We start from the raw sequence: 19970 nt of genomic DNA on the forward strand, positions 1-19970 counted from the left end.
TTTATTCCAGAAGCCATTAGACTTGTGAACAGACACAGTACAAGAAATGGTCAGTTTACCTCGTGTATAGATGGATAAATGCACTTGCACTTTTGACACTTCTGACGTAATATGTGCCTTTGTGGTGTTAGATATTTTTGGCCAGCTCACTGCCATTAATCCTTGTGTGTTTCAACTCTTTCAAACATTGTCATATTTTATTTATATTTTTCAGATTGTTTTTATGTATGTATGCTTGTCTGTAAACTCACTTGCCTCAAATTCCTCTTGGACAAATAAAGTATTTTGAATTGAACTGAATCACAAAAGGAGGAGTACCTTTAAAAAGGACAGTAACAAAGTCATATTGTTACCCTCACTGTGGTACCCTCATGTCGCTTCCATGAAACTTGATGATGACATTATTAAGTTCTCAGTAATAATAATAATACCCCAAGTGGTATTGTCTTTTCCATCATGTTTTTTTCATTCTTTCTTCTTCTTCTTTTGTTTTGTCTGTATCTGAGATGATTTTGAAACTTAGTTTGCCTTACATGTGAAGTAGACCCCATAATCACCAATACAGATAAACACTAAAAACAACTAAATATTACAATATGTTTACTTATGTGGTACTGCAGTTATGCCTCCCCCCACCCCTCTATGTTATGTGTGGTGTGGTTAATCAGTGTATTGCATAGAAATGCAATACATTTTATATATATATACATGCAAGTACATGAAGGGTTTTTGTATTTAGTTGGAGTAAGATTTTTTCCTGTACCTTCAGTATTAAGAACATAAAATGTTTTACAATTAAGAATTTAAAATATTTAAGTCTAAACACTGGGGTTTTCATTATGGCTGTAAGATTGAAATAAAATTGGAGTGAGAATTTTAACTTTTTAGTTTTACCTTGATCCAAATTTGTATGACAAAAGCTATTAAAAACAACAAAATGAAAAGTAAAGCAAAACATACACTGCATATACAGTATAATGAGGTCAGCTGTACTCATAGTGATTGCTAGGGTATTGTGATGGCTTTTGTGTGTAACTATTATTTTATTTTTATATTATGGGGTGCCAGCCAGCCATTCCCAGTAATCTCTGTAGTTCTTTGATATTCCTTAGTGTAGGAAATGCCTGCACAGCTTGACTCTTTTCCTCATCCACTTGTACACCAGCAACGGAAACCACATGGCCAAGGAACTTGAAAGAAGTTCTGAAGAATTGTCATTTCTTCATATTGATGGTCAGGCCCGTCTTCCACAGCTTGTCCAAAACAGCTTCCAGATCGTAGTAATTCTGCTCAAGTGAAGATTAATGTATGATGATATTATCCAAGTAGACCATGCGAATCTTTCCCAGAAGATCTCCCAAAACCAGCTCCATAAGTCTTTGAAACATAGCAGGGGCATCTTTCAAACCAAAAGGCATCACTTGACACTGGAACAAACCACCTGGACAAATGAAGGCAGTTTTTTCCTTGCTATTTTCATCTATTGGCACCTGCTAGTAATCACTGTTGGGGTCAATGATAGTAAAGACAGAGGATCCAGCCAGTGATTCCAAAATTTCTCAAATATTTGGAATGGAATAGGCATCAGGCATAGGGGTTGTAGCATTCAGCTTCCTGAAATCCAAACAGCATCATGACCTAGGGTTGTTCTTTTCAGGAACTAGCACCACTGGAGCAGCATACAGTGACATAGAAGTTGTAATGATTTGATCTGCCAACATTTCCTCAATGTGTCTTTTCATTTCCTGGAGTTTTGCAGGTGAACAGCGGTATGGTTTTTGCGTGATTGGCATGTCATGGTATAGCAGAATTTTAGGGTACAATATATTTGTTCAACCAACTTCTTCTGTGCAGACATCAGTGGTCAGTTCAAGTTGATTACACAATTATTTCTTCCCAACCTCATCCAGATGAGCAGAGTGGATGACAGCATCCATTCCAGCAGTGAATGAACAAATTCACTGATGTTAGTTTTCTCTGTCATTTTCTAACTGTTGCCCAAGATGAACCAATGCCTCCACAGCAGTTATACTGCTGCCCCTTAGCTGACTAGCCAGTTTAACATTGATGTTTTTCAAGGTCAACTCGACAACTTCCTGCTCAGTGATCTTTGGATTCCATCTTTTGCATAGAGATCTATTTATGTATATATATATAAAAAAAAAATCTCCCTCTCACCCCCCTTCCATGGGGGGGTGGTGGTGTGTCTTCCTCAAGCTCGGGTCCTCTACCAGAGGCCTGGGAGTTTGAGGGTTCTGCGCAGTATCTTAGCTGTTCCGAGGACTGCGCTCTTCTGGACAGAGACCTCAGATGTTGTACCCCGAATCTGCTGGAGCCACTCTCCCAGTTTGTGGGTCACAGCCCCCAGTGCTCCAATTACCACTGGCACCACTGTTGCCTTTACTCCCCACATCCTTTCTAGCTCCTCTTTCAGCCCTTGGTATTTTTCGATCTTCTCGTGTTCCTTCTTCTTGATGTTACTGTCGCTTGGGATTGCTACGTCTATCACCACTGCCTTCTTCTGTTGTTTGTCGATCAACACGATGTCCGGTTGGTTAGCCATCACCAGCTTGTCAGTCTGGATCTGGAAGTCCTGCAGGATCTTGGTTTGGTCATTCTCAACCACCTTAGGAGGTGTCTTCCATTTTGACCTTGGGACCTCCAACCCATACTCAGTGCAGATTTTCCTGTACACTATGCCAGCCACTTGGTTACGGCGTTCCATGTACGCTGTTCGTGCCTGCACCTTACACTCTGCCATGATGTGCTGAACTGTCTCAGGAGCATCTTTGCACAGCCTGCACCTGGGGTCCTGTCTGGTGTGGTAGATCCCCGCCTCTATTGATTTTGTACTGAGTGCCTGTTCTTGTGCTGCCATGATTAGTGCTTCTGTGCTGTCCTTCAGTCCAGCCTTTTCCAGCCACTGGTAGGATTTCTTGATATCAGCCACTTCTTCTATCTGTCGGTGGTACATGCCGTGTAGGGGCTTGTCCCTCCATGATCGTTCCTCCTCCTCCTCTGCATCATCGGGTTTCTGCTGCCTGAGGTATTCACTTAGCAGTTCATCTTTGGGGGCCATCTTCCTGATGTATTCCTGGATGTTGGTTGTTTTGTCCTGGACAGTGGCTCTGACACTCACCAGTCCTCAGCCTCCCTCATTCCGCTTAGTGTACAGTCTCAGGGTGCTGGACTTGGGATGAAACCCTCCATGCATTGTGAGGAGCTTTCTTGTCTTGATATCAGTGAATGGTAAATGGACTGTACTTGTATAGCGCCTTTCTAGTCTTCCGACCACTCAAAGTGCTTTTTACACTACGAATCACATTCACCCATTCACACACATTCATACACTGAATGGGTACAGGGGCTACCATGCAGTCCCAACCTGCCCATCAGAGAAAGCTAACCATTCACACACATTCATACACTGATGGCACAGCCATCAGGAGCAATTTTGGGGTTAAGTGTCTTGCCCAAGGACACATCGGCATGTGGACTGGAGGAGCCGGGAATCGAACCACCGATCTTCCGATTAGTGGACGACCCGCTCTACCTCCTGAGCCACAGCCGCCCCAGTGGCCTCTATCTCCTCCTTTGGCCAGCTTATTATACCAGTGGGGTATCTGATGACTGGCAGGGCGTACATCTTGATGGCCCGTATCTTGTTCTTCCCATTCAGCCGACTTTTCAGGACCTGCCTTACTCTATGTAGGTATTTGGCTGTGGCTGACTTCCTTGCGGCCTCCTCAAGGTTCCCATTTGCCTGCGGGATGCCAAGGTATTTGTAGCTGTCCTGAACATCTGCAATGCTGCCTTCTGGTAGCTCAACCCCCTCGGTCCTGATCACCTTCCCTCTCTTCGATACCATCCGACCACACTTATCTAGTCCGAATGACATTCCGATGTCGTTGCTGTAGATCCTGGTGAGGTGGATCAGTGAGTCGATGTCTTGCTCATTCCTGGCAAACAGCTTGATGTCATCCATGTAGAGGAGGTGACTGATGGTTGTTCCACTTCGGAATCAGTACCCGTAGCCGCTCTTTGAGATGATCTGGCTGAGGGGGTTCAGGCCTATGCAGAACAGCAGCTGGGATAGTGCATCACCTTGGTTTATGTCGCACTTGATGGTAACTTGTGCAATTGGCTTTGAGTTGGCCTCCAGAGTCGTTTTCCACAGCCCCATTGAGTTCTTGATGAAGGCTCTTAGTGTCCTGTTGATGTTGTACATTTCCAAGCATTCCAGTATCCATGTGTGTGGCATTGAGTCATAGACCTTCTTGTAGTCAATCCAGGCGGTGCACAGGTTGGTCTGCCTGGTCTTGCAGTCTTGGGTGACTGCTCTATCGACCAGTAGCTGGTGCTTAGCACCCCTGGTATTACTACCAATTCCTTTCTGGGCCCTGCTCATGTATTGGGCCATGTGCCTATTCATCTTAGCCGCTATGATGCCTGACAGGAGCTTCCATGTTGTACAGAGGCAGGTTATTGGCCGGTAGTTGGATGAGATTGTGCCCTTCTGGGGGTCCTTCATGATCAGGACTGTCCGCCCTTGGGTTAACCACTCTGGGTGCATCCCATCTATCAGCAGCTGGTTCATTTGTGCTGCCAGGCGTTCATGGAGTGCAGTCAGTTTCTTTAGCCAGTAGGTGTGGATCATGTCCAGGCCTGGTGCTGTCCAGCTCTTCATATCTGACACTTGTTCTTGGATGTCTGCCATCGCAATGGTTACTGGATCTTGTTCTGGGAGATTGCTGTGGTCTGCTCTAAGATCCACTAGCCACTGAGCATTGGTGTTATGTGAAGCCTCCTTCACCCATATGCTCTTCCAGTATTGTTCAGTCTCAGCCCTGGGAGGATCTGTTCTTGTGTTATTACCTTGCCACTGAGAGTACACTTTGGATGGTTCAGTGGAGAACATCCTATTTATTCTCCTGGCTTCTGTTTCTTCTGTGTATCTCTTCAGGCGGGTAGCCAGAGCTGTGAGCCTTTGCTTGGCAGTCTCCAGTGCCTCAGGTATAGACAGCCTGTTGTACTTCCTGGGTATCCCTTTCGTCCCCACACCTTTCTGTAGCTCTGAGAGTTGACTAAATTCTCTCTGTGTTGCCTTGATCTTGGCCTCCAGCCTCCTTCTCCATGGAGGGTAATGTTCTTTGTGGCTCATGTGCATTCACATCCTCTAGCAGACTTTCAGAGGGTACTTTGTCACTTAGCCTTGGTAATCGGCTACAGAGGTGCTGGCTGTCCAGCTTAGTTATGATAGTCATTCTTAGATCAGTTGTCCTTGTGTTAAGGTCATAAGGGACTAGAGATTGATGAGGTATATATGTGTGTATATATATATATAAACTTAGCACAAAAAGTAAGGAAATGTGTGTTTGGTAGATTATTTCTTTGTTGTAACAATGCTTCTTGGCAATAAATCTCATACCGTTGGAAAGCCTGTTTATTTCCCTTTTAAATGGTGCCACATTTGTAAGGATCATGCATTTGTGGGATGAGTAGCAGAGCTGAGTATGTGGGTTGCGCCCATGAAATATATGCCAAATCTTCTCTGCCAATGCCAAACAGCTTATTCTGCCATTGACTCTTGTTTGGTGTTTGGTGGATTGGATGATTGAAGTTTGAAGAAACAAGACATGGCAATTTAACAATTTATTCACTTAACAAACAGGAGCCTCCGCAGCGTGTGGAAGAACCATACACAGCCACAACAGCCTGGCACCTCCTCCTCATGCTGGTCACCAGCCTGGTCACACTCTGCTGTGGGACATACTCAGCTCTGCTGCTCATCCCACAAATGCATGTTCCTTACAAATGTGGCACCATTTAAAAGGGAAATAAACAGGCTTTCCACCAGTATTTATTGCCAAGATGCATGGTTACAACAAAGAAATAATCTACCAAACACAAATTTCCTTACTTTTTGTGCTAAGTTTATATATACACAAAATCCCATATACTCTCATCTTCCCCTTGTATACGGGTACTGACTCTCTCTGCCAGTTCATCCTGGTAATCCTCTGACAGAGAGGCAGACTGAAATCTTTTTTTCAAACTCTGTCCAGGTGGTAATCTCTAGGCGTGCAACATCCCACCAATCACGGGCTGTTCCATGTAGCACGTGGCGGATAGTGGCAATAAGTTCAACATCAGTAAGTGGATGTAAAGCCAGAAAATCCTCACATTTTTCCCAGAATAGTAAGGGATCTTGTCCACCATTCTTCCAAACATTGGAGAGTGAGTTTTGATTGGGCTTATTCCATGATATATAGTCCTGGCCTCATTGTGAATTTCAGAGTGAACTCAGCAGATGAGCTCCTCCTCAGGAACATCAGGGTACATGGTGGACTGCAGTCTTTGTTATTGAGTCTGAGCATCTTGACTGAATGGTTGATGACTGACAGAGAGGGTCTGTGCAGATGTGTTGACAAGCGATGGGGCTTGACATTTCCGCTGACAATGCATTGGTGTTGACTGCACAGTGTGTCACTTCCTCCTCCAGATGTTGTATGGCAGATGCCATTGGGGTGAGGACAGATTTGAGGTCCTTTACTAGGACATGATATTGTTTTAGGCGCCAGTTTACAGTAGTAGGGCATTGATTCAGGGGCTCATGTGGCTCAGGAGGTAGAGTGGGTCGTCCACTAATCGAAGACTAGAAAGATGTTATACAAGTACAGTCAATTTACCATTATGGGTGTATTAAAATTGTTAATCCATCTTGTCCTCCAGTTCATTAAGTTGTGCAATACGCACTGTTCCAATCTTCTCTGGTCTTTTTTACAAACAGCTCTTTAGCTCCTCCTTGTGGCGCTTGTGCTCAGCAGATACCAACCCATAGATTTCCTCATTTTCCAAAGGTTGGTTATGTGGGATTTCAATTTGTTCTTCCTTTTATGAAGAAGCATGGATTCTCCACAAAGCTCTGTTTCCAACAAAGAATAAGTCATGCCTTTATCACTAGTTTCCCTGCTTAAGGTTTGGTCCTTGCAGGATCCTTCCACAAAGTTGTCCAGATCCCAGCTGGCGGCCATTTTAGCCCACGTGGTCCTTATTTTTCTTTTTTCATCTCAGGCAGTCAATTTTTTATGTGAGGGTCCCATCTAAGGTGCCAATTTTTTATGTGTTGGCTTTTTTGTGTAACTATTATTTCTATTTTATGGTGTGCCAGCCAGGAGATATCCTGACAAAAGTCTTTGAGTCACACAAACAAAAAATAAAATCAGCCAACACAAAGGATGTACACCTTAAATGTAAATTAAATGGCTCATAAAACCTTAAAATAGAGTATGAAAAAAAAAAATCAAAACAATCAACTTTGCTTTTCAATTAATAGAAAATGTATTAGCCCAGGAGAAGAGGAACTGTTTTTCAATAAACCAAACAATATAACAGTGTTTCCCATACACAGGCTGTACTTGGGCTGCCCACCCAGGTAGATTAAGATACGTCCAGGTTGATAAAATCCCAAACGCGCAATTGTCATTCCGTGATGTACACAGACCAGTGGACCTTCAGCCCACATAAGCATCTCGATTCTTATCTCATACGATTCTGAATAGATTCACAAATGTCAAAAATCGATTTTTTGTTAGTTAATAATGTGATGTTGACGGAACGAAAAAGGTGAAACTCAACTGCAAGGACAGTGCAGTATGGGGTGTGAAAGCTGACATAGAACCGGATTACTTAGCTAACTGAGAGGAGAACTGATGTGTCTACGTTCCCCAGCGCCTGATGAAAAAATCTATTAATTTTGATTGTGTTGATGGAGAATACAGGCAATGTCACGGCGACATCTAAAGCTGTATTAGGAAACGATTTAATCTCAGATCATCATATTGATTTACTTTGTCGTACTGAAACCTGGCTGTGTTATGAAGAATATGTCAGCCTAAATTAATCCACTCCCCCCAGTCATATTAATACACACATTCCTCGTGACACTGGCCAAGGAGGAGTTGCAGCCATTTTCAACTCAAGCCTAATCATCAACCCTAGACTTAAATTTAATTATAACTCATTTGAAAGCCTTGTTCTTAGTCTCTCTCAGCCAACCTGGAAAACTTTACAGCCGGTTCTACTTCTTATAGTGTACTGTCCTCCTGGCCCGTACTCTGAATTCCTATCTGAATTCTCAGAGTTTTTATCAAACTTAGTCCTTAGTACAGATAAAGTAATTCTAGTAGGTGATTTTAATATTCATGTGGACGTCGATAATGATAGTCTCAGTACTGCATTAATCTCATTATTAGACTCAATTGGCTTCTCTCAGTGTGTAAATAATCCCACTCACTGTCTTAACCACACCCTAGACCTTGTTCTGACTTATGGGATTGAAATTGAACATTTAATAATTTTTCCACAAAATCCTATTTTATCAGATCATTTTTAATAACTTTTGAATTCTTTTACTGGATTACACACCATTAGACAAAAATGTCCTCACTAGATGTCTATCTGATAGTGTTGTAGATAAATTTAAGGAAGCAATTCCATCAGTGCTGAATTCAATGCCATGTTTCAATACTACAGAGGACTCTTATGTTAACTTTAGTCCCTCTCAAATTGATAATCTTGTTGACAGTGCTGCAGGCTCATTACGAATAACACTCGACTCCATCGCCCCCTTAAAAAGGAAGATAATAAAACATAAGAGGTTAGCTCCATGGTATAACTCCCAAACCTGCAAATTAAAGCAAACATTGCGAAAATTGGAAAGGATTTGGCGTTCCACCAAAGTGGAAGAATCTCGCTTAGTCTGGCAAGATAGTCTTAAAACATATAGGAAGGCCCTCTGTAATGCCAGAGCCGCCTATTACTCAGCATTAATAGAAGAGAATAAAAACAGCCCTAGGTTCCTTTTCAGCACTTTGGCCAGGCTGACAAAGAATAATAACTCTATTGATCCATGTATTCCTATAGCTCTCAGTAGTAATGACTTTATGAGCTTCTTTAATGATAAAATTCTAACTATTAGAGACAAAATTAACCACTTCAACAGGCACTGTTTTCTCTGAAAACACAGGTACCTTAGAAACAGCTGTAAACTCTGACATACATTTGGACTGTTTTTCTCCAGTCAACTTTTCTGAACTAACTCCAATGATTTGTTCAGCTAAACCATCAACCTGTCTCTTAGACCTCAGCCCAACTAGGTTGCTTAAGGAAGCCTTACCCTTAGTCAGCACTTCTTTACTAGATATGATCAATCTGTCTTTACTAACAGGCTATGTACCACAGTCCCTTAAAGTAGCTGTAATTAAACCTCTTCTTAAGAAGCCTACTCTTGATTCAGGCATTTTAGCCAATTATAGACCTATATCTAACCTTCCATTTCTCTCTAAGATCCTTGAGAAAGCAGTCTCTAATCAGTTATGTGACTTTCTACATAACAATAGTTTATTTGAGGATTTTCAGTCAGGATTTAGAGCGCATCATAGCACAGAGACAGCACTGGTGAAAGTCACAAATGACCTCCTTACTGCATCGGACAAAGGATTTGTCTCTATACTTGTCCTGTTAGATCTTAGTGCCGCATTCGACACAATTGACCATCAAATCCTTTTGCAGAGACTGGAACATTTAATTGGCATTAAAGGAACTGCATTAAGCTGGTTTAAGTCCTATTTATCAGACCGATTTCAGTTTGTACATGTTAATGATGAATCCTCCATGAAGGCAAAAGTTAGACATGGAGTTCCACAAGGTTCTGTACTTGGACCAATTCTATTCACCTTGTATATGCTTCCTTTAGGTAATATTATTAGGAAACACTCCATAAATTAATAATAAACCAATAATAAACCAACTCATAATAAACCAATCAGTTAAACAAACTCCAAGCATGCCTTAAGGACATAAAGACCTGGATGACCTGCAATTTTCTACTACTAAACTCAGATAAAACTGAAGTTATTGTGCTTGGCCCTAAACACCTTAGAAAAACATTATCTAATGATATAGCTACTCTGGATGGCATTACCCTGGCCTCCAGCACCACCATAAGGAATCTGGGAGTTATCTTTGATCAGGATATGTCCTTTCAAATCTCAAGGACTGCCTTTTTTCACTTACGTAATATCACAAAAATCAAGCACATCCTGTCCCAAAAAGATGCAGAAAAACTAGTCCACGCATTTGTTACTTCTAGGCTGGATTATTGCAATTCCTTATTATCAGGCTGCTCTAACAAGTCTCTAAAGACTCTCCAGCTGGTCCAGAATGCAGCTGTATGTGTACTGACTAAAACTAGAAAAAGATATCACATTTCTCCCATTTTAGCTTCGCTACATTGGCTTCCTGTAAAATCTAGAATAGAATTTAAAATCCTTCTCCTAACTTACAAAGCCCTTAATGGTCAGGCACCATCATATCTTGAAGAGCTCATAGTACCGTATTATCCCACTAGAACACTGCACTCCCAGAATGCAGGCTTACTGGTGGTTCCTACAGTCTTTAAAAGTAGAATTGGAGGCAGAGCCTTCAGCTATCAGGCTCCTCTCCTGTGGAACCATCTTCCAGATTCGGTTCGGAGCGCAGACACCCTCTCTATGTTTAAGAGTAGGCTTCAAACTTTCCTTTTTGATAAAGCTTAGAGTTAGGGCCGACCAGGCTCACCTTGGATCAGCCCTTAGTTATGCTGCTATAGGCCTAGACTGCTGGGGGACTTCCCATGATGCACTGAGCCCCTCTCTCCTCCTCCTCCTCTCCATCTGTATGCATTCATGTAACATCAATGCATGTCACTAACTTTGCTTCTTCCCTGGAGTTTTTTTGTGCTTTCTCATCTCGCAGGAAACCCCCCTTCCCCTCTTTCTTTCTCTCTCTCAACCCAACCGGTCAAAGCAGATGACCGCCCACCAAGAGCCAGGTTCTGCTTGAGGTTTCTACCCATTAAAGGGGAGTTTTTCCTTACCGCTGTCGCCAAGTGCTTGCTCATGGGGGAATTGTTGGGTCTCTGTAAATTAAAGAGTACAGTCTTGACCTGCTCTATGTGAAAAGTGCCCTGAGATGACTTTTGTTGTGATTTGGCGCTATATAAATAAAAATTGATTGATTGATTGATTGATTTTCATTTATGGTAAAGTAGTGTGCTAGAGTGGGGCATTAATGTTGTTTGTTGACATATATGTATTTGTAACCTCTATTAATGCCATGACATTTTGTGGGTCTAGAAACTTCATCACTCAGCCTGGCCTGGATGTAGATAATTGTATATATGTATGGACCTCATTGATTTTATCTTGGAGGATGTGCTGGTGTTTGCTCCCAGGGCATCCGCCATATCAGCTTTTGGTTTTAGAGAGATTCCAACAATCAGGTTTCTCCATGATGACCTGTACAGCATCAGGCAGATGTTCCCAGAAGCAAACACTAGCACCATTACTTTGAAGCTCCCCCTAGGTCATGACTATGAGGACTTCTGTCACTTTAGGACTTCAGGGATCATTCAGTCCCTGACGTGGGGGGTAGCCTAATGCACCCCCTTCCCCCCATCAACCACCTGCTAACACTCTCTCTATCTCACTCCTGCACTGCCTTCTGCCAATCAGACTACTATATCTCTTAAAGGTCCTCTCCACATAAAAACGTGTTTTTTCTTTTGCCTCCTATTGGAGGCATGACTTGTTTGATATAGTTGTATTGATTGCTTATGTTTAGTTGTTGTTTAGTTGTTGTTTACTTTATGTTCAAGATTAGTTTGTTTCTGATTAATGTGTATTAAGATTTTAATGATGGCCTAAACCTTGACTGTCTGTTTTTCTTCATACAAAAGAAACATTAGAGTCTAATATGATATTGTTTATTACTTATATTAGTATTGTATACATGACGTTATACCATAGCTTTGGTCAGAATTTTATAGGATTTAAATGCAATGGTGTAAGTAGATTTGACTTCTAGCTGGTGATGTCAATCTATCCCCTAGCATCAGAATTCCAGTGAAACCAGCTATACGCACAACAACACAAAATGAGAGCACATAATCACATATTTGTTACGACATGATATTTCATACAGTTCCTCTAATTTTTAACTCAAAGGCTACAGGCCAATGTAACTGTTATTTTAATGCAATCTGTATGTTTAAATAATGAAACACACAAAGTTTCTGTTCAACTGTTAATGTTTATAAAACATTTTTAAATAAAAGGAGTGTGAATAGGATTTCTGTTCATGGTATCAACAGGTATTGAGAGTAGTGGAAATTCAGCGGTAATTCTAGTATAGTGACATCACTTGTACATACTTTAAGTGTCATACAATTTACTGATAACATATTTTGAGAAATTTAGCAGCAGTTGTCAAAAAATCGGCAGAGTTTCATCTGTTGTGCTTTTATACATTTAGGTTTAGCTGTGATAAATACTAATTACGGCCTTTCATTCATCCATTTTCTAACAATTTTGGAACTTGATTTCAATGAGCATTCAAATATATGGCTGTGACAAATAACGACTCAGAAAATCACTTTCAATGTGCCTAGACAAACTATACACTGTGAATGTCCCAAGTTAGTTTCTGGGTGTAAAGTTTTGTGAGGCTGTTGTGCTATGACTACTCACATCACACATAAATGCAAATTAGGGCCTTTGGATTCACAAGTTTATCAACTTCACAGCCAAACCCAATTTATGCAGTTCCTACTGTTTAGGAACACATTATTTAGAAATATTAGGGGGAAACTCTGAGTTATGAAAATCACATCTCTATACAAAACCGCATAGTTTTTGCCCTAAAATACAAACAAACTGGGCATAGTTGTAAAAGGTGAGACTTGTGGTTCCAATAAGCCCAATTTCATTTGATCATAACTATTTTTTGGTAAAAGCTTGACAATTCAGAGCTATAGCCTTAGCCTATATGTCCCCTTTCCATGTAAGCTAGCATGGCATACAAATGTATTGTGAACTCTGCTGTCAATGTACCTCTATCCTCAGTCTTTACTATTAACTAAGCCTGTTAATAAATGACCCACTGTTAGCAAACCATAGGGCTGTAATGTAGCCTGTTAATGAAGGACTCACTGTTGGCAGGCCATAGAGCTGTAACATTATTTCTATTAGTCTAACAAAACTATATTGACATGGAGGCTAGCTTGCTCTAACCAAAGCAACCATTTAGCTAGAACATTGCTGGGTTGTTTGGTGATAACTGGCAAAATTAAGTTACTGCAGACAACATGTAGCTTCTCCCGTAGCTTCTCACACCCATCCTCTGATGAGAGGGCAGATGATGAGAGTGTCATGCTTCTCCTCTACATCATTGGTCACGGTGTCAGTCCATGGCAAGGTAAGTGACAATCAACATGATTGGCTGCTTAGTTAGCAAAATGCTGTCAGCTTTCACACCCCATAGTGCAGCACCTGAACAGTCTAAACGCTAGAGTTATCTTGTAGTTCATTTTCAAAAAAAGTAACGGTAGCAAACGTATTTTGATTTAATGACTAAATAATTACCTTTGCGAGTCCAGCGTGAAGTATATTGTGAATACCTTCTATGCCATCACTCAGAGACTAACATTAGTTGAGCGGAACAGTGATGTCTTTCCCTGAAGCTAATGGTGCAACAGAGAGGCTGCTCTCCACTGCAGGAGACATGACGTTAATAATAATACAGCAGAGCCTCTGCCCAGGGGCGGATTTAGTGATTTGGGGGCTGTGGGCAAACTGTCTTTATTTTCACCCTCTCTCTAACTGTTAGTATTGGCAGTGGTAGAAGAAGTACTCAAAACTTTTTTCTGAAGAAAAATTATTAATACCGCACGGTAAAAGTCAGCATTCAAATTTTTACTTAAAAGTCAAACAGCGGTATTATTAGCACAATGTACTTACATATACTTAAGTTGTGTTCAAGGTGAAGCTTTTAATCTTGTATAATGCTGGATAGTTTAATGAATAATAATGCATCACATTTTATTTGTTATATTTCGTTAGTAAAATCTGAATCTGCAACATAACCAGTAACATTTATCTGTAAAAGGCAAATGTAGTAAAATGTTTTCCTTGAAGAAGAAGTATACAGTTGCATATTTTTTAAGTGCTTTGGGAGCCTCTGTAAGTTAATTTGATATACAATGAGTTAAAATAGTAACATAATGTTTTTCATATCTAAACATAATAATAAATCTATAGCTTTTAGCTGGGGGCCCCAGGCAGTTGCCTACTTGCTTAGTGGTAAAGTCCACACCTGACTCCACCTCCCCCTCATTTTGTTATTCTAATATAGGCAGGAGACTGTAAGATGCTTTCAAGTTAATTAATTGATTCATTAATGCAGTTAACTTTAAAATAAAAAGGCTGCAGACCATTTATCTTAATTGCCAGTTATGTTTCATGTTGTATTTCAGTGCAAGGCTTGGCACCCAGTATACTGGAGCAAGAGACTCTTTTCATTGAACAGAGAATTGATTTTGAATCAAGAATCGATTCTGAATCAGAATCAAATTGTGAGATTCCCAAAAATTCCCAGCCCTAAGCGCCAAGAAGATGAAGAGAGCCGAAGGTAGGATGCAAACTTTTATATCAATGAAAGTGTCAGATAATAGGCTGTTAGGCAACAAAATTAGATAATTTCAGATAGCAATAAATAGAGTTATTCATAAACCTTCTTTTGACTAATTTATTAGGCTACTGAACCCGCCCGTCACACACCACCCACCACCACAAGTAAACCTGTGGGAAACATTGTATACAATAGTCAGTTTCTGTGATTAAGAGTTCATTTCACAGTCAGTAAAAACATAATAGTTTCTGTGTGATGATTATTCTTTCAGTTTGTGGAGTCAGTCCTCCGACTCCTGTTTACAAGGAAGGCACCATGCGGCAACCTCCGGGTATGAAAAATGAAGCCAATGCGGCAGTGCCAAAAACTGCAGTTCCTTGAATGGCCACTTGAGGCTGGCTCCAAAAGCCAGTCAATCTCCATCAACCACCATGTTAAAATGCCCAACTTTACAGCAGAAGTAAACATGTTTACAGCCTGGCACAAACAACAGTTTTGATCTCTATAGCTAATTTCCCCTTTCATGACAACTGTACGGCGGGGTGAATTTTTTTATAACTCAACCGTTCAAATTTTATTAAGCCGTAAAGTTATGCATAATTAAGAATGTGGCTGCTTTGAGTGACAGGACACTGGCCGCTAGGTGGCTTGTTTCAGCAACCAGCCTGCCTCAGCTCCACCTCTTGAATTAGCCGGGAGTGAGGCAGAGTCAGGCACCGTCAAGATGGCAACAGCCAGAGCCTCTCACTTTGAGCTTCAAGACCGCTCTTCAGAAATCAGTGGGTGACGTCACGGTGGCTATGTTCATATTTTTTACAGTCTATGGAAGACATGCACACATATGACACAATGGGATGTAATTTTAAGTGCCCCGATGGCCAGCAAGGGGATGTTGAGCTGGACAATTGTACCGCCAAACCTGTACTTTGCCAGCTCATTATAGTATGCATTTGTGTGTGCATGTGTGAAACTGTATGAGTACCTGGGATCTTGAAGAGGAAATGGTCAGCTACAGAATGGCAGGTCCGTCCTTTCTGGATGATAACATTGGCCAGGAAGTAGTAGTAGTCAATAGGAATGGCTCCATGATAGTACACTATCAGCGCTGGTCCTTTGTCAGGGATCTTCTCCATCCCATAGATCTCATAACCTGGAACACGGGTCAAAGTATACAAAGCATACATGTTACTCCATTAAAACCCTTTTTTGTGCTGTTCAAATGAAACATTAGATTTGCATAGGACTAACCCTCACAGAGGATGGTGTTGTTTGAAATGTCATGGAATCACAAAGGGAACATGAATGTCTGTAAAAAAAAAGGGGGTTTTCTTATTTTTTTTTACTATTTTCTACATTGTAGAACAATGCTGAAGACATCAAAACTGTAAAATAACACATATGGAATCATGTAGTAAACAAAAAAAAGTGTTGAACAAATGACAACTTTGCAAACTTTTGGCAATATCTCAACCAGGTTCATGAGGTCATCACCTGGAATGGTTTTCAATTAACAGGAGTGCCTTGTCAAAAGTTAATTTTGGAAAATTTGAAGAGCTCTGCATGGTGGAGGAGATGTGATGGTATGGAGATGGCTTTGCTGGTGACACTGTTGGTGATTTATTCAGATTTCAAGGCACACTTAACCACTTAACCAGCATGGCTACCACAACATTCTACACAGACACGCCATCTCATCTTGTTTGTGCTTAGTTGGACCATCCTCCAGGCTATGTAAGGGCTATTTGACCAAGGAGAGTGATGGAGTGCTGCATCATATGACCTCGCCTCCACAATCACTCAACCTTAACCAACTGAGATTGTTTGGGATAAGTTGGACTGCAGGGTGTAGGAAAAGCATCCAACAAGTGCTCAACATATGTGGGAACTCCTTCAAGACTGTTGGAAAAGACTTCCAGGTGACAACCTCATGAAGCTGGTTCAGAGAATGGCAAGTGCAAAGCTGTTATCAAAGCAAACATTGGCTACTTTGAGGAATCTAAAACATGTAACATTTTGGCTTGTTTAACACTTGTTTGTTTACTACATTTCATATGTGTTATTTTATTGTTTTGATGTCTTTAGTATTGTTCTACAATGCAGAAAATAGTAAAAGATAGAAAAATAAGAACAACCCTCGAATTAGTAGGTGTGTCCAAACTTTTGACTGGTACTGTATACTGAGCGTCTTTGGGACTGAAATTTCTTCCGGAATCTTAAACACTAGTGCAGCGCCCGTTCAAAACGTGCCTGTTTAGAACGGGCCAATAGCTTGGCCTCCTGCCCTACTTCAACACATAGAAAAATTAATACAGTTGATGTGAGTTTTGAATGAGTATATACACCAACAACCTAAAAGAAATTAAGGTTCAATTATACACAGATGTTATAAATAATAAGTACTGTAATAATAAATAAATGTTCTTTCTCATTTCAAGTAGCCTAAAATAAGGGCTGCATTTAAAAATAAAATAATGTACATCCTAAAATAAATGGATCGCTCATACTGGGCTCCTAGACCGTTACTATTTTCTGTGCCTTCAGTTCGGATTCAAGTGGGTATGTTTGCTCCAAAAATTTGTGCTTTGTCTGTAGTGGCGCCTCACAATCTCCACGGTCTCGGAACATATGAGAGAAACTGGTTTTGAACTGCCTGTGGAACGTATTTCCTTTGTTTTTCGCATGTAATTACAGTCATTGTGTACTGGGGTCTGAGCGCTTCCAAAATGCGGGTGACCTACGCTCAACCATATGCCTAAATGCCTACTGTGTAGTCACTCTCTGCTGATCTGCTAAACGTGCAGCTAACAGTACACTTTGAGTGTAGACACGAGGTAAGAGTGTCCATTCTTGATTAAAAACTCTGTTTTAACTGTCTCCTTTTCTCTTTTTAGAGCACTTTCCTCTGACTCGTGTCATGCCTCATCTCTGGTCTCTCCCTGACATGCTGGAGTCAGTCGGCAGAGCCCTGAAGCTCCACCCTGCCCCTGCACAGAGCGAGCATCTCGCTGATCACTAATTTATTCAAAGTTTATTAATATTAAACATATCACGTGTCCAAATTGTACCAAATTCGACACTGCTCTCCCTTGGGTCCCCAGCCATATACCTGCCAAGCATGGAGTCGATCGGATGAACGGCAAAGGACATACATACAGGCAGACAGAGATTCCTTCCTTTAATAGATAGATAGATGTCATTAACAGTTGTATAAATGCTATCTGATAGGGCAGCATCTAAAAAGGTGCCACAAATCATCAGTAAAACAAGCCAATGGTGTCTTACCATGCCATATAGCTCCATGTCCGTCCCACAGAGTAGCTAGGGTCTTCCTTGCTCCATCCCACAGGTTGTTGCAGTAAGCTTCCCTCAGCTGATTCTTCCTCTGTTAGAAGAAAACATGAGGAGAGATACAGTTTGGAGTGACTAGTAGCAACAGTGAAAGATTTTTTAACAATCTGAGTCTTATTTCCATAGTTTTGACCATAACTCCTAATTCTCCTGTACGACTGCAACATGACTGTCAAATAACAGATCTGGTCAGGCTTGCAGGAGCAAATTATCAACCTATTTTTTAACATTAAATTGTTAGATATTGTAAGTGAAACTCTTGCATCTTGAGATGGCTGGTTTGGTACTTTCTGGTCCACCTGTAGAATTTAGTGTTCATAAGCTATTACAGATTGATTGGCTGGTGGCAAAATTTGGTACATGACATGAACTCCAGTTCACTCTTCACATAGTGCAGATGATGGACCGAGTTTTTGCGTACCTTGTAGACATGAAGGAAGAGTATAGAGAGGTAAAGGAGGATGACAATTAGGAAGGGCAAGATAAAGACAATGGCCAGAGGGGTGAAGACCCACAGCAGGTACTCCAAAACACTCAGGTAGTCCTCCACCTGACCAAGGCCAGCCCATTCCTCCCACGCATGAAACACACACACCTGTGGACCAAGACAGACAGGTCAATATGTCAATAGTGAGATTCTCCACCTCAAGTCTGAAATATCTCAACTGTTGAATAGCTTCATGTTCCCTTGAGGATTAATTCTACAGACTTTAGTGATTCCCTGACTTTTCATACAGCACCACCTGCTGTGAGGGTAAGTCATATGCACACATTTTATTTGAGCAGCGCAATCAAAATTCTATTCACCCCCATTTTATTGGACTGTCAAGATAAGTTTCAGAGGTGGATATCTGAAAACCTTAGCACATGAAACTGAGATCTGTTGCACAAAACCAAAGGTAGCATTAGTGTTAAATGAAAAAATATATATCTATGGGTGTTGTGATTTGGGTGAACTGGCCCTTTAAGCAGGCACACTAAAACAGACAGTACACAGAGGTACAGTAGATCTGTATTTCCTCTAGGGGCAAGGAGATATGTGAGGGTTGTGTGAGCCTTCACACATACACACACACAGACACACAAGAAGACTGACAGGCAAAAAGACAGAGAGTCAATAGAGGGGTAGAACTTGACAGAAATGCACAATATGAAAGAGCTGCTGTAACAACAGATGCTACAACATGAAAAATACATGTCATATAACAGTCTAGCGATTAGTTTTGTGAGGTGCTGATAGCCAATTAATTATACAGGTATTGTACGGTATTGTGTTCCATGAACCAAATCAGACATGAGGATAATGTTGTTGGTGTTGTGGGTTGTGAAACAGCCGCTGTCGTGAGACAGCCACTGTCTCACGAGATCTCTGCAGAACTGTAATTGGATCATTTCAAGTTTTCTGTAGTACATTATTGACAAAGTCAACATATAGTGACTAATCAGTTTAGTTGCAAATCAGCTCCATACCATTTCACTATCATACAAAGAACAGAAACTATGACATTTTGAAATGATCATATATTTTGAGGGTTTTTTGTTTTTTTTTAATTATTGATGATACATCAAACAAGGGACATTATTGTACAATTACACTGAGAGCTGCAACAAACCATTGTTTTCAATCATCTGATGATTTTCTGAATTGTTTAGTCTATAAAATGCCCAAAATAATTTTGCAGAGAAGTAGATGTCCTCTAAAGAAAGGCAGCAAATCCTCACTTTCTTCACTTTGGAGAAACTGCAACCAGATTGTTTGGTGTTTCTGTTTAATAAATTATATGATTCATTGATTTTTCTAACACTTCAACATGTGGATATTGACAACCCTGCACTAAGTATCCAGCCCATTCTACCAAGGAAATACAGCTGCCACACAAGTTAACTGTAGTCACATCCCATGATCAAACAAACAACAGTTTCATTCAAAGTAATCGAACAAAAGCACTGCATAAACACAGTCAAATATATTTACAGAGAGATTGAATGGCTATCAAGCTGTGAAATATCAGAAGTAAACGAACAAGGTTCATACAAGGAAGGAGACAGCATCCTCTGCTCCCATCAGGCAGGACTGGTTCCCAGTGTCTGACATCTTGTTCTGCTGTGTGTCA

General features: G+C 40.9%; 1 protein-coding gene across 3 annotated transcripts in view; it reads right to left on the reverse strand.

Annotated features, from left to right (window-relative positions):
• The window catches only part of tmem68 (transmembrane protein 68), a 35841-nt gene extending 15872 nt beyond the window's left edge, over positions 1-19969 (reverse strand). The window contains exons 1-4 of one of the 3 annotated variants that reach the window (XM_044367854.1): positions 19892-19969; positions 18278-18451; positions 17791-17890; positions 15491-15658 (exon numbers count right to left, since the gene is read on the reverse strand). In XM_044367854.1, coding sequence (XP_044223789.1) covers positions 15491-15658; positions 17791-17890; positions 18278-18451; positions 19892-19951 — 502 coding nt within the window. In that variant the 5' untranslated portion in view covers positions 19952-19969. Of the gene's footprint in view, positions 1-15490; positions 15659-15756; positions 15815-17790; positions 17891-18277; positions 18452-19891 lie in introns of those variants that run through there. The other 2 variants (XM_044367855.1, XM_044367856.1) reach the window with 2 other exon arrangements.
• Position 19970: the final 1 nt, after the last annotated feature.

This window comes from Thunnus albacares, chromosome 12, assembly GCF_914725855.1.
Source record: "Thunnus albacares chromosome 12, fThuAlb1.1, whole genome shotgun sequence".
In the NCBI taxonomy this organism is placed as follows: Eukaryota; Metazoa; Chordata; class Actinopteri; order Scombriformes; family Scombridae; genus Thunnus; species Thunnus albacares.